Source organism: Siphateles boraxobius, unplaced genomic scaffold, assembly GCF_051911475.1.
Source record: "Siphateles boraxobius isolate OS27281-9 unplaced genomic scaffold, OSU_SipBor_1 219, whole genome shotgun sequence".
Taxonomy (NCBI): Eukaryota; Metazoa; Chordata; class Actinopteri; order Cypriniformes; family Leuciscidae; genus Siphateles; species Siphateles boraxobius.
This window is the reverse complement of record NW_027508832.1, coordinates 12,501-36,500: the sequence shown is the minus strand read 5'-3', so window position 1 is coordinate 36,500 and position 24,000 is coordinate 12,501. Positions and strand designations below refer to the sequence as shown.

The 24,000-nt window shown below is 41.6% G+C and overlaps 1 protein-coding gene across 1 annotated transcript in view; it reads right to left on the bottom strand.

Annotated features, from left to right (window-relative positions):
- LOC143746306 (kelch domain-containing protein 3-like) overlaps window positions 1-24,000 on the bottom strand; it is a 69,924-nt gene that overhangs the window by 44,545 nt on the left and 1,379 nt on the right. The window contains exons 2-3 of the mRNA XM_077238150.1: window positions 13,578-13,808; window positions 10,876-11,052 (exon numbers count right to left, since the gene is read on the bottom strand). Of these exons, the coding sequence (XP_077094265.1) occupies window positions 10,876-11,052; window positions 13,578-13,731 (331 nt within the window). The 5' untranslated portion in view covers window positions 13,732-13,808. The remainder of the gene's footprint in view (window positions 1-10,875; window positions 11,053-13,577; window positions 13,809-24,000) is intronic.

Sequence of the window (24,000 nt, the reverse complement as noted above, 5' to 3'; positions counted from 1 at the left end):
AACAGAAGAAGAGGAGAACAGGAGAACAGGAGAACATGAGAAGAGGAGAACAGAAGAAGAGGAGAACAGAAGAAGAGGAGAAGAGGAGAAAAGGAGAACAGAAGAAGAGGAGAACAGAAGAAGAGGAGAACAGGAGAAAAGGAGAACAGAAGAAGAGGAGAACTGAAGAAGAGGAGAACAGGAGAAAAGGAGAACAGAAGAAGAGGAGAACAGAAGAAGAGGAGAACAGGAGAAAAGGAGAACAGAAGAAGAGGAGAACAGAAGAAGAGGAGAACAGGAGAAAAGGAGAACTGAAGAAGAGGAGAACAGAAGAAGAGGAGAACAAGAGAAAAGGAGAACTGAAGAAGAGGAGAACAGAAGAAGAGGAGAACAGGAGAACAGGAGAAAAGGAGAACTGAAGAAAAAGAGAACAGAAGAAGAGGAGAACAGAAGAAGAGGAGAACAGGAGAAAAGGAGAACAGAAGAAGAGGAGAACAGAAGAAGAGGAGAACAGGAGAAAAGGAGAACAGAAGAAGAGAACAGAAGAAGAGGAGAACAGGAGAACTGAAGACGAGGAGAACAGAAGAAGAGGAGAACAGGAGAACAGAAGAAGAGGAGAACAGAAGAAGAGGAGAACAGAAGAACAGAAGAAGAGGAGAACAGGAGAACAGGAGAACTGAAGAAGAGGAGAACAGGAGAACAGAAGAAGAGGAGAACAGAAGAACAGGAGAACAGAAGAACAGGAGAACAGAAGAACAGAAGAAGAGGAGAACAGAAGAACAGGAGAACAGGAGAACTGAAGAAGAGGAGAAGAGAAGAAGAGGAGAACAGGAGAACAGAAGAAAAGAACAGAAGAACAGGAGAACAGAAGAAGAGGAGAACAGGAGAAGAGGAGAGCAGAAGAAGAGGAGAAGAGAACAGAAGAAGAGAACAGAAGAAGAAGAGAACAGAAGAAAAGGAGAACAGAAGAAGAGGAGAAGAGAAGAGAAGAAGAGGAAAACAGGAGAACAGGAGAAGAGGAGAACAGGAGAAGAGGAGAACAGAAGAAGAGGAGAAGAGAACAGAAGAAGAGGAGAACAGAAGAAGAGGAGAACAGAAGAAGAGAAGAGGAGAACAGGAAAACAAGAAAACAGAAGAAGGGGAGAACAGGAGAACAGAAGAAGAGGAGAAGAGGAGAACAGAAGAAGAGGAGAACAGGAGAAGGGGAGAAAGGAGAACAGGAGAAGAGAACCAGAGAATAGGAGAAAAGGAGAACAGGAGAAGAGGAGAAAAGGAGAACAGGAGAAAAGGAGAACAGAAGAAGAGGAGAACAGAAGAAGGGGAGAATAGAAGAAGATGTGAACAGGAGAAAAGGAGAACAGGAGAAGAGGAGAACATGAGAAAAGGAGAACAGAAGAAGAGGACCACAGGAGAAGAGGAGAAGAGGAGAACAGGAGAACAGAAGAAGAGGAGAACAGGAGAACAGGAGAAGAGAACCAGAGAATAGGAGAAAAGGAGAACAGGAGAAGAGGAGAAAGGAGAACATGAGAAAGGGAGAAAGGAGAACAGGAGAAGAGAACCAGAGAATAGGAGAAAAGAAGAACAGGAGAAGAGGAGAACATGAGAAAAGGAGAACAGAAGAAGAGGAGAACAGAAGAAGAGGAGAATAGAAGAAGAGGAGAACAGGAGAAAAGGAGAACAGGAGAAGAGGAGAAGAGGAGAAAGGAGAACAGGAGATGAGAACCAGAGAATAGGAGAAAAGGATAACAGGAGAAGAGGAGAAAAGGAGAACTTGAGAAAAGGAGAACAGAAGAAGAGGAGAATAAAAGAAGAGGAGAACAGGAGAAGAGGAGAAAGGAGAACAGGAGAAGAGAACCAGAGAATAGGAGAAAAGGAGAACAGGAGAAGAGGAGAAAAGGAGAACATGAGAAAAGGAGAACAGAAGAAGAGGAGAACAGAAGAAGAGGAGAACAGGAGAAAAGGAGAACAGGAGAAGAGGAGAACAGAATAAGAGGAGAAGAGGAGAACAGAAGAAGAGGACAACAGGAGAAGAGGAGAAGAGGAGAACAGGAGAAGAGGAGAACAGAAGAAGAGAAGAGGAAAACAGAAGAAGAGGAGAACAGAAGAAGAGGAGAACAGGAGAAGAGGAGAGGAGAACATGAGAAGAGGAGAACAGGAGAAGAGGAGAGCAGAAGAAGAGGAGAAGAGAACAGAAGAAGAGGAGAACAGAAGAAGAGGAGAACAGAAGAAAAGGAGAACAGAGGAAGAAGAGAAGAGAACAGAAGAAGAGGAGAACAGGAGAAGAGGAGAACAGGAGAAGAGGAGAACAGAAGAAGAGGAGAAGAGAACAGAAGAAGAGGAGAAGAGGAGAACAGAAGAAAAGGAGAACAGAAGAAGAGGAGAACAGGAGAACAGGAAAACAAGAGAACAGAAGAAGAGGAGAACAGGAGAACAGAAGAAGATTAGAAGAGGAGAACAGAAGAAGAGGAGAACAGGAGAACAGGAGAAGAGGAGAAAGGAGAACAGGAGAAGAGAACCAGAGAATAGGAGAAGAGGAGAAGAGGAGAAAAGGAGATCATGAGGAAATGAGAACAGAAGAAGAGGAGGACAGAAGAAGAGGAGAACAGAAGAAGAGGAGAACATGAGAAAAGGAGAACAGAAGAAGAGGAGAACAGAAGAAGAGGAGAACAGGAGAAAATGAGAACAGGAGAAGAGGAGAAAAGGAGAACATGAGAAAAGGAGAACAGGAGAACAGAAGAAGAGGAGAACAGGAGAACAGAAGAAGACGAGAACAGAAGAGGAGAACAGGAGAAGAGAACCAGAGAATAGGAGAAAAGGAGAAAAGGAAAACAGGAGAAGAGGAGAAAAGGAGAACATGAGAAAGGGAAAAAGGAGGACAGGAGAAGAGAACCACATAATAGGAGAAAAGGAGCACAGGAGAAGAGGAGAAAAGGAGAACAGAAGAAGAGGAGAACAGAAGAAGAGGAGAACAGAAGAAGAGGAGAATAGAAGAAGAGGAGAACAGGAGAAGAGGAGAAGAGGAGAACAGGAGAAGAGGAGAAGAGGAGAAAGGAGAACAGGAGATGAGAACCAGAGAATAGGAGAAAAAGAGAACAGGAGAAGAGGAGAAAAGGAAAACATGAGAAAGGGAGAACAGAAGAAGAGGAGAACAGAAGAAGAGGAGAATAGAAGAAGAGGAGAACATGAGAAGGGGAGAACAGGAGAACAGGAGAAGAGGAGAGAGGAGAACAGGAGAAGAGAACCAGAGAATAGGAGAAAAGGAGAACAGGAGAACAGGAGAAAAGGAGATTATGAGAAAAGGAGAACAGAAGAAGAGGAGAGCAGAAGAAGAGAAGAATAGAAGAAGAGGAGAACAGGAGAAAAGGAGAACAGGAGAAGAGGAGAACAGAATAAGAGGAGAGGAGGAGAACAGAAGAAGAGGACAACAGGAGAAGAGGAGAACAGGAGAAGAGGAGAACAGAAGAAGAGAAGAGGAGAACAGAAGAAGAGGAGAACAGAAGAAGAGGAGAACAGGAGAAGAGGAGGAGAGGAGAACAGGAGAAGAGGAGAACAGGAGAAGAGGAGAGCAGAAGAAGAGGAGAAGAGAACAGAAGAAGAGGAGAAGAGAAGAAGAGGAGAACAGAGGAAGAGGAGAAGAGAACAGAAGAAGAGGAGAACAGGAGAACAGGAGAAGAGGAGAACAGGAGAAGAGGAGAGAGGAGAACAGGAGAAGAGAACCAGAGAATAGGAGAAAAGGAGAACAGGAGAACAGGAGAAAAGGAGATTATGAGAAAAGGAGAACAGAAGAAGAGGAGAGCAGAAGAAGAGGAGAACAGGAGAAAAGGAGAACAGGAGAAGAGGAGAACAGAATAAGAGGAGAGGAGGAGAACAGAAGAAGAGGACAACAGGAGAAGAGGAGAACAGGAGAAGAGGAGAACAGAAGAAGAGAAGAGGAGAACAGAAGAAGAGGAGAACAGAAGAAGAGGAGAACAGGAGAAGAGGAGGAGAGGAGAACAGGAGAAGAGGAGAACAGGAGAAGATGAGAGCAGAAGAAGAGGAGAAGAGAACAGAAGAAGAGGAGAACAGAAGAAGAGGAGAACAGAGGAAGAGGAGAAGAGAACAGAAGAAGAGGAGAACAGGAGAACAGGAGAAGAGGAGAACAGGAGAAGAGGAGAACAGAAGAAGAGGAGAACAGAACAGAAGAAGAGGAGAACAGAAGAAAAGGAGAACAGAAGAAGAGGAGAAGAGGAGAACAGGAAAACAAGAGAACAGAAGAAGAGGAGAACAGAAGAAGAGGAGAAGAGGAGAACAGAAGAAGAGGAGAACAGGAGAACCGGAGAAGAGGAGAACAGGAGAACAGGAGAAGAGGAGAACAGGAGAAGAGGAGAACAGAAGAAGAGGAGAACAGAACAGAAGAAGAGGAGAACAGAAGAAAAGGAGAACAGAAGAAGAGGAGAAGAGGAGAACAGGAAAACAAGAGAACAGAAGAAGAGGAGAACAGAAGAAGAGGAGAAGAGGAGAACAGAAGAAGAGGAGAACAGGAGAACCGGAGAAGAGGAGAACAGGAGAAAGGAGAACAGGAGAAGAGAACCAGAGAATAGGAGAAAAGGAGAAGAGGAGAAGAGGAGAAAAGGAGAACATGAGAAAAGGAGAACAGAAGAAGAGGAGAACAGAAGAAGAGGAGAATAGAAGAAGAGGAGAACAGGAGAAAAGGAGAACAGGAGAAGAGGAGAAAAGGAGAACATGAGAAAAGAGAACAGAAGAAGAGGAGAAGAGGAGAACAGGAGAAGAGGAGAACAGAAGAAGAGGAGGACAGAAGAAGAGGAAAACAGAAGAAGAGGAGAACGTGAGAAAAGGAGAACAGAAGAAGAGGAGAACAGAAGAAGAGGAGAACAGGACAAAAGGAGAACAGGAGAAAAGGAGAAAAGGAGAACATGAGAAAAGGAGAACAGGAGAACAGAAGAAGAGGAGAAGAGGAGAACAGGAGAAGAGGAGAACAGAAGAAGAGGAGGACAGGAGAACAGGAGAAGAGGAGAACAGGAGGAGAGGAGAACAGGAGAACAGAAGAAGAGGAGAGCAGGAGAAGAGGAGAACGGGAGAAGAGGAGAAGAGGAGAACAGAAGAAGATGAGAACAGAAGAAGAGGAGAACAGGAGAAGAGGAGAACAGGAGAAGAGGAGAACAGAAGAAGAGGAGAACAGGAGAAGAGGAGGAGAGGAGAACAGGAGAAGAGGAAAACAGAAGAAGAGGAGAACAGGAGGAGAGGAGAACAGGAGAACAGAAGAAGATGAGAACAGAAGAAGAGGAGAACAGGAGAAGAGAACAGAAGAAGAGGAGAAGAGGAGAACAGAACAGAAGAAGAGGAGAACAGAAGAAGAGGAGAAGAGGAGAACAGAAGAAGAGGAGAAGAGGAGAACAGAAGAAGATGAGAACAGAAGAAGAGGAGAACAGGAGAAGAGGAGAACAGAAGAAGAGGAGAACAGGAGAAGAGGAGAACAGGAGAAGAGGAGGAGAGGAGAACAGGAGAAGAGGAGAAAAGAAGAAGAGGAGAACAGGAGAAGAGGAGAACAGGAGGAGAGGAGAACAGGAGAACAGAAGAAGAGGAGAAGAGGAGAACAGAAGAAGAGGAGAACAGGAGAAGAGGAGAACAGAAGAAGAGGAGAAGAGGAGAACAGAAGAAGAGGAGAACAGAAGAAGAGGAGAACAGGAGAAGAGGAGGAGAGGAGAACAGGAGAAGAGGAGAACAGAAGAAGAGGAGAACAGGAGAACAGGAGAAGAGGAGGAGAGGAGAGGAGGAGAACAGGAGAAGAGGAGAACAGAAGAAGAGGAGAACAGGAGAAGAGGAGAACGGGAGAAGAGGAGAAGAGGAGAACAGGAGAAGAGGAGAACAGGAGAAGAGTAGAACAGAATAAGAGGAGAAGAGGAGAACAGAAGAAGAGGACAACAGGAGAAGAGGAGAACAGGAGAAGAGGAGAACAGGAGAACATGAGAAAAGGAGAACAGGAGAACAGAAGAAGAGGAGAACAGGAGAACAGAAGAAGACGAGAACAGAAGAGGAGAACAGGAGAAGAGAACCAGAGAATAGGAGAAAAGGAGAAAAGGAGAACAGGAGAAGAGGAGAAAAGGAGAACATGAGAAAGGGAAAAAGGAGGACAGGAGAAGAGAACCAGATAATAGGAGAAAAGGAGCACAGGAGAAGAGGAGAAAAGGAGAACAGAAGAAGAGGAGAACAGAAGAAGAGGAGAACAGAAGAAGAGGAGAATAGAAGAAGAGGAGAACAGGAGAAGAGGAGAAGAGGAGAACAGGAGAAGAGGAGAAGAGGAGAAAGGAGAACAGGAGATGAGAACCAGAGAATAGGAGAAAAAGAGAACAGGAGAAGAGGAGAAAAGGAAAACATGAGAAAGGGAGAACAGAAGAAGAGGAGAACAGAAGAAGAGGAGAATAGAAGAAGAGGAGAACAGGAGAAGGGGAGAACAGGAGAACAGGAGAGAGGAGAACAGGAGAAGAGAACCAGAGAATAGGAGAAAAGGAGAACAGGAGAACAGGAGAAAAGGAGATTATGAGAAAAGGAGAACAGAAGAAGAGAAGAATAGAAGAAGAGGAGAACAGGAGAAAAGGAGAACAGGAGAAGAGGAGAACAGAATAAGAGGAGAGGAGGAGAACAGAAGAAGAGGACAACAGGAGAAGAGGAGAACAGGAGAAGAGGAGAACAGAAGAAGAGAAGAGGAGAACAGAAGAAGAGGAGAACAGAAGAAGAGGAGAACAGGAGAAGAGGAGGAGAGGAGAACAGGAGAAGAGGAGAACAGGAGAAGAGGAGAGCAGAAGAAGAGGAGAAGAGAACAGAAGAAGAGGAGAACAGAAGAAGAGGAGAACAGAGGAAGAGGAGAAGAGAACAGAAGAAGAGGAGAACAGGAGAACAGGAGAAGAGGAGAACAGGAGAAGAGGAGAGAGGAGAACAGGAGAAGAGAACCAGAGAATAGGAGAAAAGGAGAACAGGAGAACAGGAGAAAAGGAGATTATGAGAAAAGGAGAACAGAAGAAGAGGAGAGCAGAAGAAGAGGAGAATAGAAGAAGAGGAGAACAGGAGAAAAGGAGAACAGGAGAAGAGGAGAACAGAATAAGAGGAGAGGAGGAGAACAGAAGAAGAGGACAACAGGAGAAGAGGAGAACAGGAGAAGAGGAGAACAGAAGAAGAGAAGAGGAGAACAGAAGAAGAGGAGAACAGAAGAAGAGGAGAACAGGAGAAGAGGAGGAGAGGAGAACAGGAGAAGAGGAGAACAGGAGAAGAGGAGAGCAGAAGAAGAGGAGAAGAGAACAGAAGAAGAGGAGAACAGAAGAAGAGGAGAACAGAGGAAGAGGAGAAGAGAACAGAAGAAGAGGAGAACAGGAGAACAGGAGAAGAGGAGAACAGGAGAAGAGGAGAACAGAAGAAGAGGAGAACAGAACAGAAGAAGAGGAGAACAGAAGAAAAGGAGAACAGAAGAAGAGGAGAAGAGGAGAACAGGAAAACAAGAGAACAGAAGAAGAGGAGAACAGGAGAACAGAAGAAGAGGAGAAGAGGAGAACAGAAGAAGAGGAGAACAGGAGAACCGGAGAAGAGGAGAACAGGAGAAAGGAGAACAGGAGAAGAGAACCAGAGAATAGGAGAAAAGGAGAAGAGGAGAAGAGGAGAAGAGGAGAAAAGGAGAACATGAGAAAAGGAGAACAGAAGAAGAGGAGAACAGAAGAAGAGGAGAATAGAAGAAGAGGAGAACAGGAGAAAAGGAGAACAGGAGAAGAGGAGAAAAGGAGAACATGAGAAAAGAGAACAGAAGAAGAGGAGAAGAGGAGAACAGGAGAAGAGGAGAACAGAAGAAGAGGAGGACAGAAGAAGAGGAAAACAGAAGAAGAGGAGAACGTGAGAAAAGGAGAACAGAAGAAGAGGAGAACAGAAGAAGAGGAGAACAGGACAAAAGGAGAACAGGAGAAGAGGAGAAAAGGAGAACATGAGAAAAGGAGAACAGGAGAACAGAAGAAGAGGAGAAGAGGAGAACAGGAGAAGAGGAGAACAGAAGAATAGGAGGACAGGAGAACAGGAGAAGAGGAGAACAGGAGGAGAGGAGAACAGGAGAACAGAAGAAGAGGAGAGCAGGAGAAGAGGAGAACGGGAGAAGAGGAGAAGAGGAGAACAGAAGAAGATGAGAACAGAAGAAGAGGAGAACAGGAGAAGAGGAGAACAGGAGAAGAGGAGAACAGAAGAAGAGGAGAACAGGAGAAGAGGAGGAGAGGAGAACAGGAGAAGAGGAAAACAGAAGAAGAGGAGAACAGGAGGAGAGGAGAACAGGAGAACAGAAGAAGATGAGAACAGAAGAAGAGGAGAACAGGAGAAGAGAACAGAAGAAGAGGAGAAGAGGAGAACAGAACAGAAGAAGAGGAGAACAGAAGAAGAGGAGAAGAGGAGAACAGAAGAAGAGGAGAAGAGGAGAACAGAAGAAGATGAGAACAGAAGAAGAGGAGAACAGGAGAAGAGGAGAACAGAAGAAGAGGAGAACAGGAGAAGAGGAGAACAGGAGAAGAGGAGGAGAGGAGAACAGGAGAAGAGGAGAAAAGAAGAAGAGGAGAACAGGAGAAGAGGAGAACAGGAGGAGAGGAGAACAGGAGAACAGAAGAAGAGGAGAAGAGGAGAACAGAAGAAGAGGAGAACAGAAGAAGAGGAGAACAGGAGAAGAGGAGAACAGAAGAAGAGGAGAAGAGGAGAACAGAAGAAGAGGAGAACAGAAGAAGAGGAGAACAGGAGAAGAGGAGGAGAGGAGAACAGGAGAAGAGGAGAACAGAAGAAGAGGAGAACAGGAGAACAGGAGAAGAGGAGGAGAGGAGAGGAGGAGAACAGGAGAAGAGGAGAACAGAAGAAGAGGAGAACAGGAGAAGAGGAGAACGGGAGAAGAGGAGAAGAGGAGAACAGGAGAAGAGGAGAACAGAAGAAGAGGAGAAGAGGAGAACAGGAGAAGAGTAGAACAGAATAAGAGGAGAAGAGGAGAACAGAAGAAGAGGACAACAGGAGAAGAGGAGAACAGGAGAAGAGGAGAACAGAAGAAGAGAAGAGGAGAACAGAAGAAGAGGAGAACAGAAGAAGAGGAGGAGAGGAGAACAGAAGAAGAGGAGGAGAGGAGAAGAAGAGGAGAGGAGAGCAGGAGAAGAGGAGAACAGGAAGAGAGGAGAAGAGGAGAAGAGGAGAACAGAAGAAGAGGACAACAGGAGAAGAGGAGAACAGGAGAACAGAAGAAGAGAAGAGGAGAACAGAAGAAGAGGAGAACAGAAGAAGAGGAGAACAGGAGAAGAGGAGGAGAGGAGAACAGGAGAAGAGGAGAACAGGAGAAGAGGAGAACGGAAGAAGAGGAGAACAGGAGAAGAGGAGGAGAGGAGAACAGGAGAAGAGGAGAACAGGAGAACAGAAGAAGAGGAGAAGAGGAGAACAGAATAAGAGGAGAAGAGGAGAACAGAAGAAGAGGACAACAGGAGAACAGGAGAACAGGAGAACAGGAGAAGAGGAGAACAGAAGAAGAGAAGAGGAGAAGAGGAGAACAGAAGAAGAGGAGAACAGAAGAAGAGGAGAACAGGAGAAGAGGAGGAGAGGAGAACAGGAGAAGAGGAGAACAGGAGAAGAGGAGAACGGAAGAAGAGGAGAAGAGGAGAACAGGAAAACAGAAGAAGAGGAGAAGAGGAGAACAGAATAAGAGGAGAAGAGGAGAACAGAAGAAGAGGACAACAGGAGAAGAGGAGAAGAGGAGAACAGGAGAACAGGAGAAGAGGAGAACAGAAGAAGAGAAGAGGATAACAGAAGAAGAGGAGAACAGAAGAAGAGGAGAACAGGAGAAGAGGAGGAGAGGAAAACAGGAGAAGAGGAGAAAAGAAGAAGAGGAGAACAGGAGAAGAGGAGAAGAGGAGGAGAGGAGAGCAGGAGAAGAGGAGAACAGGAGAACAGAAGAAGAGGAGAACAGAAGAAGAGGAGAAGAGGAGAACAGAAGAAGAGGAGAACAGAAGAAGAGGAGAACAGGAGAACAGGAGAACAGGAGAACAGGAGAAGAGGAGAACAGAATAAGAGGAGAAGAGGAGAACAGAAGAAGAGGACAACAGGAGAAGAGGAGAACAGGAGAAGAGGAGGAGAGGAGAACAGGAGAAGAGGTGAACAGAATAAGAGGAGAACAGGAGAAGAGGAGAACAGGAGAAGAGGAGAACAGAATAAGAGGAGAAGAGGAGAACAGAAGAAGAGGACAACAGGAGAACAGGAGAACAGAAGAAGAGAAGAAGAGGAGAAGAGGAGAACAGGAGAAGAGGAGAACAGAATAAGAGGAGAAGAGGAGAACAGAAGAAGAGGACAACAGGAGAAGAGGAGAACAGGAGAAGAGGAGAAGAGGACAACAGGAGAAGAGGAGAACAGAATAAGAGGAGAAGAGGAGAACAGAAGAAGAGGACAACAGGAGAAGAGGACTACAGGAGAAGAGGACAACAGGAGAAGAGGAGGAGAGGAGAGCAGGAGAAGATGAGAACAGGAGAAGAGGAGAACAGAAGAAGAGAAGAGGAGAAAAGAAGAAGAGGAGAACAGAAGAAGAGGAGAACAGAAGAACAGAAGAAGAGGAGAACAGAAGAAGAGGAGAACAGGAGAACAGGAGAAGAGGAGAACAGAAGAAGAGGAGAACAGGAGAAGAGGAGAACAGAAGAGGAGAACAGGAGAAGAGGAGAACAGGAGGAGAGGAGAACAGGAGAAGAGGAGAACAGGAGAACAGAAGAAGAGAGTGAGTCTGTGTGAGTCTGTGTGAGTCTGCGTGAGTCTGAGTGAGTCTGAGCGAGTCTGAGCGAGTCTGCGTGAGTCTTGAGTGTGTCTGCGAGAGTCTGTGTGAATCTGACAGAGTCTGCGTGAGCTTGCGTGAGCGCCACCTACTGACGTCGAAGGCGTACAGCACGTTACACGCGCCTTCTGTGTCGTTCCTGCCGCCCCAGATGAAGATGGTCTCGTCCAGCAGGACAGCGGTGTGTCCGTAGCGCATGTAGGGAACCTCCCGAGTGTGTTCTCGTCCTCCGGTGCGCACCGGTGGCAGCTTCGTCCAGCGCAGAGACACTGCCGACACACACATAAGACGCTTGCTTACACAAACACACACAAGACACTCACATGAGACACACACACACACACAAGATGCTCGCAGACACACACACACACACACACACACACACACAAGAAGCTCACATGAGACGCTCACACACACACACACACACACATCTCTTTAACTCAATTCAACTTTATTTGTATAGCACTTTCCACTATTACATTGTTTCAAAGCATCTTCACAGGGCTCGACATAAGCAATGGCCCGATGGCCCGGGGCCAGTAAAAGAGTATGTCGGGCTAGTTGATTGGCCAGTCACCGGCCATCAGCAAAACAAACAGCAAACGTCATACACAGTGGCGCGAAGAGTGTCAATGTTACTTCAGGTTATTTATAACGTGTTAAAATGTCAAAGAACTACGAGGCTGATACGAGAAAGAGGACATTCCTGGTAGGGCTGGGCGGTATTTCGAGTTTGTACAATATATCGATTTTTTTTAAACGATATGGAATGAGGCAATACCGTTTATATCGATACAGTATTGATACGAGCACATCTGAAAAATAGTGGAGTACGCAGTGTGAGCTCCTGCAGTGAAAGAACATAGTACAATTTGTCCTAAACATGTCACAAGCTGTATTAAGCGCTTCAAAATAACTGGTAAGATAGTTAACAAGTTTAAAGCAGCTTGCCCAGCAGAGGCTCTGACAGAGACTGTTGCTGACTGACAGATAAATACTGCCGCTGTTTAATGTGTTTGAGACGTGGTGCTTTCCTCAGTGCTTAACTTACATTTCACAGGTATATTCTCCATCTGTAAATGTTAGAAAGTCAAACAAATATGTCCATTTCACTGTCAGGAGAGGACGAGCTTCTGCAAGTGAATCTCCACTAAAATTCAAACTTCTGTGAATGAGCGCCGCCACGCGCATGCGCGCCACACACACGGAGCACAATAGAACAGTAGCGCAATAATTCTGACTAAAATATACATATTGCTAAAATATTTGTTGTTGGAGACAATAAATGTGCCATATGAAGTATGGCTTACAAGTATGTTTTTATGAAAGTAAGCATTATAATGGGGTAATCAAATGCAGGCTAATATAATTAGTTCGTGCTTTAGTTTTTATTTTCATTTTTAGTTTAGCCTTTAGTCATTTTAAAAACAAAAGCATTATTTTTGTTTTTAGATTGTAATGTTGCAATGTTAGAATGTAATGTGATTTTAACCACCTTTTCGCACATAATATATTGCATAGCCTACATTACATTTGCTATATTTGTTTCCATATCCTTCAACATCAACATTTTTTGGATATCATTGAGCAGGATGTGAAATAAAAAATGTTTCTAATCAATAAAGATTTTCTTTATCCAAATAGAAAAACGTAGAAAGTACCGAGATATATATCGTATATCGCCATTTAACCAAAAAATACTGATATATGATTTTTTTGCCCATATCGCCCGGCCCTAAATGGAAAACACAGTACACCTGGGTGGAGGAAGGCGATGAGGGCATGTACTGTTTCGTTTGCCGGAAATTTCCAACAAAAGCCGACCGAGCCGTTATGCAAAATGCATAATTCGTGTTCGTTTCAGTCTTGTTATAATCAGATTCAGCGCTTTCTTCATTTTTTCTTCATTGACAATTTTTTTTTAGGTCATAAATGTTAAACAAATAACAAAAATAATCTTTTTGTCTCATTTTCTTTTTGTCAAATTTCGACATTTTGAAGTGAAAATATAGCCTATGTAACGTTACTCTTCACTCATGTAATGTAATAATTAGTTTACTGTCATTGTAAGGGGGCAAGAAAAATTAATCCTAATGTATACAATAAATAAACAATAAATGGAAAAGTGCTTTTCCTTATATTTCAGGGCCAGTAAAAATATAGAAGGGGCCAGTAAAACTCTGATCTATGGGCCCTGGGGGCCAGTGGGGATTTCTTTTTAATGTTGAGCCCTGATCTTCACAAGAAATTTGGTAACACTACAATAAAGTTCATTAGTTTACATTAGTTTATGTATTAACTAATATGAACTAACAATGAGCAGTACATTTGTTACTGTATTTATTAATCTTTGTTAATGTTACTTAATAAAAATCCAGCTGTTCAAATAATGTAGTGAACCTTATTGTAAAGCGTTACCGGAAATGCTTGTTTCAATGTTACAACTTAGGAAGAATTCTGTTGTCAGTCAGAGATGAGTGTGTCAAAGTAATGTCCATATGACTGATACTCAGCTACTATATAATGTCGTGTGTTGTGAACACTCAGAAGCGCAGACCAGGGGACTCGAGGCGAGCTTGGAAGACTACAGCGACGCAAAGTTCCTGTTCTCAATAAAGAAACCTTCTTAAGATACAGCCCGAGTCTCCTGGTCTGCGCTTCTGAGTGTTCTACACTTTGGGACAAAAAGTTCACAACGGTTTTATGTGTTCAGACACATGAGACTTTCATCTGAATTTGAATATTGTGTTGAGCTGATTTGCATATGAATATGAGCGGCAGGTTTATCCCTCACCGGTGTTGAAGACGTGCACGTCGATCTGCCTGAGCGTGTCGTAGTCTTCCCCCGAGCAGTACCCGCCGAACGAGTACACCTTGTGCCCGACCGCCACCGCCGCGTGGTTGACCCGCCGCGGGCCGCCCTCCAGGTGCACCGTCCAGCGTAACATCCCACGCCTAGACCTCCATCAGCACCAACAGCAGCCGCATCACTGCTCCGTCAGACCAGCGGCCAATCAGAGGACAGCTGGGGGGGTAGAGAGAGAGAATTTATAAAAGGGCAGTGAATGACTGTTGTTTTGAAGTCCATAAAAGTGCATCTGTCCATCATAAAAGAGCATTATCATAAAAGTGCATCCGTCCTAGAGCTGGACGATATGGCCAAATTTTATATCACGATATATTTCTTAATTTCGGTCGATACGATATAATTCCGATATCGATAAGAAAAATATAAAAGCCTCAAAAAAACTGCCAAGAACGCCCACAACAGATGTCTGTACCTACAATCTTCTGAAACTTGAATTTGCCAAGTCTATGAAACCTGCTGGAGTCTTTTGGTACTGCACCATAACAAACTAAATCAACCAATGAAATAACCCATCACAACAATAACATTCTCTTCTCAATACCTGCTACAAGACTATAGGGATGCACCGATCCGCATTTTTTCACTTCCGATCCGATCCCGATACCTGAATTTGGATATCGGCCGATACCGATACTATTCCAATACCAGAGCTGTGTTTGCTTTAATATTATTATTATCATTATTGTTGATTTTATATGATGCTGCAATAAACTACTCTCAACAGGCAAGTATGATAACTAGTCCATGCGTTCATGACATCAAGGCTAGATTATTGTAATGCTCTACTGGGTGGTTGCCCTGCACGCTTAATAAACAAACTACAGCTAGTTCAAAACGCAGCCGCTAGAGTTCTTACCAGAACCAGGAAGTACGACCATATTAGCCCGGTTCTGTCAACACTGCATTGGCTCCCTATTAAACATCGTATAAATGTTAAAATATTGCTGATTACTTACAAAGCACTAAATGGTTTACCTCCGCAGTACTTGAGCGAGCTCTTAACGCATTATAGTCCTTCACGTCTATTGCGATCTCAAAACTCCGGCCAGTTGATAATACCTAGAATATATAAATCGACTGCTAGCGGTAGATCCTTTTCCTATTTAGCACCAAAACTCTGGAACAATCTTCCTAACATTGTCCGGGCAGCAGACACAGTCTGTCAGTTCAAAGCTAGACTAAAAATACATCTCTTTGACCTGGCATTCACATAACACTAGGGCTGTGCAATTAATCGAATTTCGATTTCAATTTCGATTTTGGCTCCCAACGATCTCCAAAATAGTACAATCGACTAAAAACGATTATTTTGTCCTGTGTTCTGAATGACTCGCGCACGCGCACATCCGCCTCTCCCGAAGCCATAAACTCTCTCAGTCATAAACTGCAAGCACAATAAACTTCACAATAACAATTGGCTAATTTAATATAGACTGGAGTGAGACCATAGACGTATCTCGAGCTGTCGCAGATCTCTGCTCGATCACTGTAGCGCCTCAGTTAAAGCGAACGGCAGCGCGAGCGCACATGAACTGATCATCTGTTCCGCTTTACAGCACGAAACAAATCGATAATGAACACAGGGAGCGACATCAACACTTGTCTGCTTGTCCGGGAAAAGGGGATTTTTAAGTTTGAAGTTAAAGAGTTTTACTTGCCCGACCGATCGAAACGCGAGATGGTTTTGATCTTATACAGTCAGAGTGTAAACAGAGATCGGTAATGGATAGTTTCTGGAAGCTGCGCTGCCTGTCTATTTGTGAGGGAGACATTAGTGGAGAAATCAAAAACAAATGAGCCTAACAGCTCACACAAAAACTCACAGAAGAAACATAATGAGGTAGAAATGTTGAGTTTTTTTTTAACATATGTAGTTAAGTAACATAACACGACTAAGGGCTGTTCTATATCACGATTGCAAATGTTACATTGAATTGATAGTTTCGTAAACAAGTAGCAGCTAGCCTAGTTTATATTTAGTAACTTACATTTTAGATGCAATATTGACTGGTTTTGTTCTATTTCACCGACGAAAATTGTTACAAAAGAAAAGCATCTCTAAGCGCTGTGTTTTGTTACTGAATGATTCATTATTTTGAACGAATCGTTTTAATGAATGAGTCAATGATTCATTTATTAAGACGGTCACTTGTCGCCACCTATTGTTTAAAAGTATCATTGATTTTATTTTTTATTTTATTATTTGTTTTAAAGGGTTAGTTCACCCAAAAATGAAAATTAAGTCATTAATTACTCACCCCCATGCTGTACCAACCCCGTAAGACCTTCGTTCATCTTCGGAACACAAATGAAGATATTTTTGATTAAATCTGAGAGGTGGATCACTGCTACATAGGCTGAGAAGAGGACGTTCTTCTTCTAATACTTCTTGTTCAGTTCTCGCGCATGCGTCGTGGAAATCTCTTGAACTCTCGTCTCAGGCCCACAAGGAATGAAAAGGAATAGTCGAATAAAGTCGTTATTTATGTTTTATTTTCGGAAAAAAAGTATTCTTGTCGCTTGATAAACTTATAGTTGAGCCACTGTAGGCACATGGAATATTTAAACATGTTCTTTAATGACTTTCTGGGCCGTCAAGTTTCATTCCCTCTGGCAGCCTATGTAGCAGTGATCCACCTCTCAGATTTAATCAAAAATATCTTCATTTGTGTTCCGAAGATGAACGAAGGTCTTACGGGGTTGGTACAGCATGGGGGTGAGTAACTAATGACTTAATTTTCATTTTTGGGTGAACTAACCCTTTAATCTCATAATATTTTTAAAGTTGTAATTTTGCAGTGTAAATTAATTGAATGGATACCAGCCCTTTTTATTACAACTGAATTTGATCAAATGTAAGAATTTGACATAACACATATATTTAGTAAGGTTTAATAAATTGTCCTTTATAAAGGCAAAAAACGCCCTGGTGACCCCCTACAACAAATTAATTTGTAAACATGTAACCCTTTTCACCACTTGTGAGTTTGCAAGTCGGTTTAATAGTTCAAAAAGTACAATAAATGTTCACATTTAGATTTTTTTTAAGAGTTGTTGAAAGGTGTCTTTTAATAAATGCAACACGTTCCCAAAGTCATGTAAAATAATCGTGTTACATAATCGTGATTTCAATACTGACCAAAATAATCGTGATTATGATTTTTTCCATAATCGAGCAGCCCTACATAACACTCTATAGACTTCTATAATTCAATATTAGGCTGCTTAGATTAGGTCAGCCGGAACACTTCCCTTAAATCCTGATGTACTCGTTACATCATAAGAAGAATGGCATCTACGCTAATTTTAGTGTCTTTGTTTATCCCGAGGTTTTCCCGCAGCCTGCCGGATCCAGGCCGTTTCCAGATCTGACGAAGGACTTTCGCCTGGACCCGATGACAATGCAGTGCTGAAGTGCCAACTAGCCTCTCCCTATGCAGGATCCCTATACCACTCTACAGATAAAGCCTTGTGGAATTTTTCGGTTCGCGTACCTACCCAAAGGGATAAGATAAAATAAAAATTCTGCATCAAAATTTATAGACAAGTATTTTGTTTAGGCATGGTGTGTAAGGAATAACAAACCTGCGCACATATATTCAAACGTACATAACTATAGAATCAATTCTTAATGCGCATGTGAACGCCATCAGCGTCTATCACAGGTTCACGTTTAAAGTCTGTTTAGAGAGAACGGTGTCGTCTTAATAACAAATGATCATTTAGACGGAAGCAAATCAATCAAAACTAAATTTAGCTGGAAAAAAACATTTTTCAAGAGCCACTATAAAACCAAACCAATCTCTGTTACCTTAAATTATATGTTTATCTCTGTAAAGCTGCTTTGAAACAATCTACATTGTTAAAAGCACTATATAAATGAGGATGACTTGACTTGACATATGTACGCATGTATGCATGTATGTCCCAAAAGGCAACTTGAGGTAAGTATAAGGTTAGAAAAGGAAGTCAGAAAAACAGGATTAACAGGAAAAATCCCATTCTGAAAATAAATATGCAACTGTAAGTGTTTCAAATTGATTGTCACGTCAATATTTATTACATTTAGGGATGTAACAATACCATATTTTCTGAACTGAACCGATCCGATCCTATACCAAACTTTCTGAGTATCGACCAATACGGATCTGATACCAGCGCAGTTTTTTTTAAATCAAGTAGAATTTCTAGAACTCTGTGTTGAAATGATAATCACTCTTTTGTGTGTTAAACACAATCTACTTAATACAGACAACTTCATTATAAAGAAAAACAACAAATAAAAAAAATTATCATAACCTAACCTATGACAAAAATTATATTATAAACTAGATTAGAAATCTAGAAATTAGAAATTTAGTTTAGAAAAAAGTATGAGTGCATAATAATTGTATAAAATCTGGACATATACAGTGGAAAAAAACATTATTTAGTGGAGAACAAATAAGAGACAATAAGTGTAGGCACCGGCACTAAATCTGGTAAAACGTTACACATTGCTGTTTGTATTGTTGTAAAATACATTCATGAAAAACAAGATAACAAAAATCACAAAGATCAATTATTTATATAGTCTAGCTACTATAAAATTAAGAAATTTTTTTTAAATGTATAGCACAGCTGTTTATTGAGGCAGCAACATATGATAGATGGGGCATTTAATAATCTTTCATTGCGCAAAAGTATTATGATATGATTATGAAAGGCTGCATTACAGTGCGACACACAGCGCTTTGCGCATCGCGAGCGCAGGATGATGCGCTTGAAGCAACACGGAGTCGCAGCGCATCGAGTCCGAATTGAAAAGTTTAAAGCACAAAGGAAAGACATATTGATGCGTAGTGTATTTATAACCGTCTCGTATTTTTAATGCAAAACAAAGTTATACAACGCAATAATGGGGGATTCAGTTTGCCTAATCGCTGTTCAATAAGGAAAGATGCTCCCCAAATGAATAAACACTATCTTTTTTATATTCCATGCAAACAACAAAAATTGTCAACACCCAAAAAGTAAATACAAGAAAAAGAAAATTAACTACAATAAGCAAAATAATGTAACGGATAAGTATTTTACAGGACTTGGTCAATAGATTGCATAATTCAATAAACAGTAAATTGATGAATGTAAGTCTCATCTGGTGGTATAAGTCATTAAACAATGTCCAAAGTTGAAGCAGTCCCTTAGTAGATGAATAATCCAACCATTTGCGATGAATTCACTCCAAAAGATAACAGTTCTCATGCATCAGACTCTTCCAAATCAGGAACAGTCGTAAGCCAAAAGTCCCAAGCTTACATCCCTCTGGGCTTTTAATCCATATTCAGTTTGCAACATGCAATGATAAAGTCATCTATAAAGAGTCCTTTTTAAGTTGAGCTTGCAATGGAACATTTCCCAACCAGGACATAGCACAAGTGCAGGTAAGCCATGCTTTCTGCTGCTGCTGTTCTGCTAACTTCCTCTACAAACCCACCTTTACTTAAGGAGCACAATTAGCAACCATAGCACCCCTAGCGGTGTGGAAGAAAGACTGCAGATAAAAGATTTTGTAACAGGCTTGCCTGTTACATATTATACAGTATCTATCTATGCAATAGTTTATTCAGCCTTTTCTTTTAACAGTTTTAAATTTCAGTTACTGTGTGCGTGAAGAACGATTATAGTGCTCTCCAGTGTTGTGATCTAACAGACACACGGTAAAGAGTAACATGATTAGGTACAGCAAGTCCAGCAAGATAGTCATTTTATCCGAAACCATAGAGCTTTATCTACAGATCAAGTATAATAATAGTAATTGAATCATCTTGGAGAGTTTCATCGAGTTGACTGTCATCGAACGCGACGCGCTGTTGAAATGCTGAATGAAGAATGATTGACAGCCGCAGCGGAGGGAAAAGTTTACGTGATCTTGAATGTAATTACTTAAATATTCATTTCTATCTCACATTAAACTATAGAATGGCTTCAGAACACTTATAATATGGTGCACGAACACTTAATGGTGCTTTATATAACAATAACACAATAGTAAACACACAATATCGGATTTAGATCGGCCTCGTCTGACCGATACCCGATCCGGATATACCGATACTGGATCGGATCGGCCCCATCCCTACAAGACTATGAAAGCATTTGGGTAGCAATATTCAATTTGAAATGTAATATGCAAAATGACAATGCATTTCTGTTTTTAAATTTACATTTCTTAAGAAATCGTTGGATTACTTAAGCCAACGATTCGATTATTTTCGATACTTCAAAATCCCCCTCGATACAATACGATTCGATACGATTCAATAATCGATATTTTTACATGATATCTATTAAGTTTCAAATAAATCAACAAAAATGTTTATAATTTGCCTTTTATTGAGAATACAGGAACAGTATTCTATTCACATAATGTGTATGTTGTGCTCAATGCACTGCAAGTAGAACAGCAAATATAACAGTTACATACAGTCCAAAACTTGATTCTATCGAATCCTGGTGCGTTTCTGTGCATCTTACGTCATCGCAAACGTGCACGACACATGATAGAAAACAAAACGCGGGTCAATATATTGTGTTTTTTATTTTATTTGGTGCTATTATGCACAGCTGAGTGAACAACACCGGTTTACTGTGTGTCGCATTTGGCTTTCTGCTGATTGCAAACGCAGGAGACAGTGGATTTCCATTAATGTGATGCCCTGAGTCCACGCGCTATGTGTGTGTGAATACACTGCAGACTCTCTCTCGCTCTTATCCAAGGTAAATTATCAACACTTTCAGCCCTTACATGTGTTTTATTTAACTAAATACATCATAATCAGCTAAAAAGCATGCGCAGGTCACTTACTTCCTGAACAAGTGCGCACACGAGTCCGTGATGCTTTCACATTCACGCGAGCCGCGGCACGGTTCGAGTGCAACCGAACTCAGCGCACCTCCTCCAGGCAGTCTCGGGTTCGGTATCCAGTGCGCACCAGGGTCAGCGTGACAGACAGCGTTTACATAATTAGCGATTTTTCATGCGAACCGTGCCCGTTCCGTTCCGAGTTGGTGTGAAAGCACCCTAGACTTTTCAAGTAAGCTGTTGAAGTAGCCTTTTGTACATGTTAGCGCCTGTTTGTTTACGCTAATAACTGCTAGCTTGGAATTCGCCGACTAAGTGACTGATGGTGCTTTCACACTGGCAGTTTAGTTCGGTGACTAACTAACGTTAGCCCAGTGCATAACAACACTCGTTTGTACGCATATGAGCGGATGCTGAAAATAGACAGTCGGCAAAACAAACACATTAATCGATACTCTTGCGGACGCATCGAATCGTCGGCTGTATAATCGATGCATCGATACGAATCGATTAATATTTACACTCCTATAATTTACATTTGCCATTTCATACACTAGTTTTAATATGTAAATCGAATACATATTTTAACATTTTATAAGTTGCAAAATTAAAATGTATTACAGATATGATTAGATATGTTTAAAATGTTGAACATCATTTAAATGTTATTTTTCTTAATTGCATTTACACTCAGAGTTAAGAAACTTGCGATTGCATTTTCATTAAATGTCCCGCGATAAATGTAGCAAAATTCAATGTGCAAATTGAAATTACATTCCGAGCCGAGCATGTCCCGCCCTGTCAATCACTGTGTGAAGTTTCGGTTTCTTAGACATTACAATCATATGTATTGGTCCTTCTGAGGTCACTCAGCATCCCCACATGCTCCAGATTCACGCAAAAAGTCTCGTTTGTTTGTGCTTCGTTTGTGTCGGTTAAAGTTGTGTTTGTGCTGCTTCTATCGGGTCGGGTGGGAACAGGTTTGATGTGTTACCGCTGCTAGTCGGCAGTCACTCTCCGGCACATTTTAAAGCACGCTGAAACACCGAAACACCACTGAATTTATACCACTGAACTAGTCTTTCCTCTCTTATCAACTATTTCGTCTGCTTTCTCCTCACATGTGGAAGCTCGTTCAGTCACATTTGTATTGCGGTCAGGGGCGCTCATTCTGTAGCTGAAACTTGCTGCGTTGGAGATCTGCTACTAGTGCTGAGCTGAGCACTGGCTGCGTGTCTGTAGTGTACACTGTACGTCATCACGAAAGTAGCCAATTGTGTTCTGCTCTTTCTGACGGCTGTGCGCCTAACGTCAGTTATATTGAAATATCGAAAATGTGTTTAAAAATCATATCACCGTTATCGGAAAAAAAAACAATATTGATTGAAAAAAATACATATTGATATTGACTTATTGTCCAGCCCTAATCCATCCATCATAAAAGTGCATCCATCCATCATAAAAGTGCATACATCCATCATAAAAGTGCATACATCCATCATAAAAGTGCATCCGTCCATCATAAAAGTGCATCCATCCATCATAAAAGTGCATCCGTCCATCATAAAAGTGCATCCGTCCATCATAAAAGTGCATCCGTCCATCATAAAAGTGCATCCATCCATCCTAAAAGTGCATCCGTCCATCATAAAAGTGCATCCATCCATCATAAAAGTGCATCTATCCATCATAAAAGTGCATCTATCCATCATAAAAGTGCATCCATCCATCATAAAAGTGCATCTATCCATCATAAAAGTGCATCCGTCCCAGGGAACTACACTAACCTTTTCCACTGGTGGCACTTGCACTACTAACTTTTTCAGTTACTAGCGCAAAATATGATTTGGTCGCACAAATTATTTATAGTAAGCCGCTCTGGATAATAATGAACAATAATGAAACTGTATTGCATACAGATGTGCTTTTTATTTTACTTGCCATGTTTTAAACCACATGCCGCCTTGTTTTTGTTTTCTTTAACATTGGTTGGGATAGATTTACTGCAATAGAAAATACTGTACACAATAAAGAGCAAAATGGATTTCAACATGCTATGGTTTGCACAGATGGGCAGACTCGTGAACTCGTAAGTAGTGATGCACCGATGTGAAAATTGTGGCCGATACCGATAACCGATATTAATATTGCTGTTATGGTCGATATCTCTGTATAGAAAACAAATTTACTGATAATCAAATAAAGAGATATTTTTAAAAACACTTTTCTTTTCTTTTTTTTACTTTAGAAATGACTGATATTGGGCACCTTTACCTGTGTGCAAAATATGTCACACATAGGACACGCATGCATTATATTGCATTGCATATAATGTGTGCTGGTCAACTTGTCTAAAATTAAGAAACCCCTAGAAAAGAGTAAAAAAAAAAATGCTGAAACAAAAAAGTGTTGTATTTATTATTCCAATATCCAGGGAAAACGGCTTCTATTTGTGACGTGCTGTCTTTGCGTTTGAACATTGCACATTTTAAACAGGACACGCATTAGCTGAATAAATGTTAGCCAATACAAACATATTTATAGAAAACAGTTGACAATGAATAGAAAGAAGTCCAATAATAGCATAACAAATCACTTATTATAAAAATAATATCAAGTATAAGTTAAATGAATCCGACATAGGCCTATAATGAGGGCTGTGTTAGCAGTAAAACGGCCGTCATTTAACGAATTTTAAAAACACGGATGGATAATACAAAATGCTTTCTGACATTTTGACAGAAAAAAAACAAGCAAGAACAAAATTTAAACTATAGCCAATTTTCATTTTACAATTATCTTCTCTCTCTCTGTCTGCGCGCGTCCGTGTTTCTGAGAGAGAGAGCTCGCGCAGCACTGATACAATGGTACGTTTTAATCTGAGTAACGGTCGCGGGGCTGAAGCCAACTTGATGTGTTGAATGCTCAGAGCACGTTATAAAACGTATTCTTAAAATACACATTTCTGTTTTAATAAATGCTCATAGTAAAGCATAGCATATTGCCTAAAAACATAGGTACGAAAAAATAATCAGTGATACATTTGCGACACATTAAAAATTAGGGTCGCAATGGCATTTCAAAAGGTCGCATATGCGACCATTTTGGTCGCAGTGTAGTTCCCTGCGTCCATCATAAAAGTGCATCTGTCCATCATAAAAATGCACCCATCCATCATAAAAATGCACCCATCCATCATAAAAATGCATCCATCCATCATAAAAGTGCATCTAAGAGACACACACACACACACACACACACACACACACACACACACACACGAGAAAAGTCCTGAGCATAGAGACACACACACACACAGACACACACTCACTTACACACACACACACACACACACACAAGAAAAGTCCTGAGCATAGACACACACACACACACACACGAGAAAAGTCCTGAGCATAGACACACACACACACACACACACAAACACACACACACACACACACACACACAAGAAAAATCCTGAGCATAGACACACACACACACACA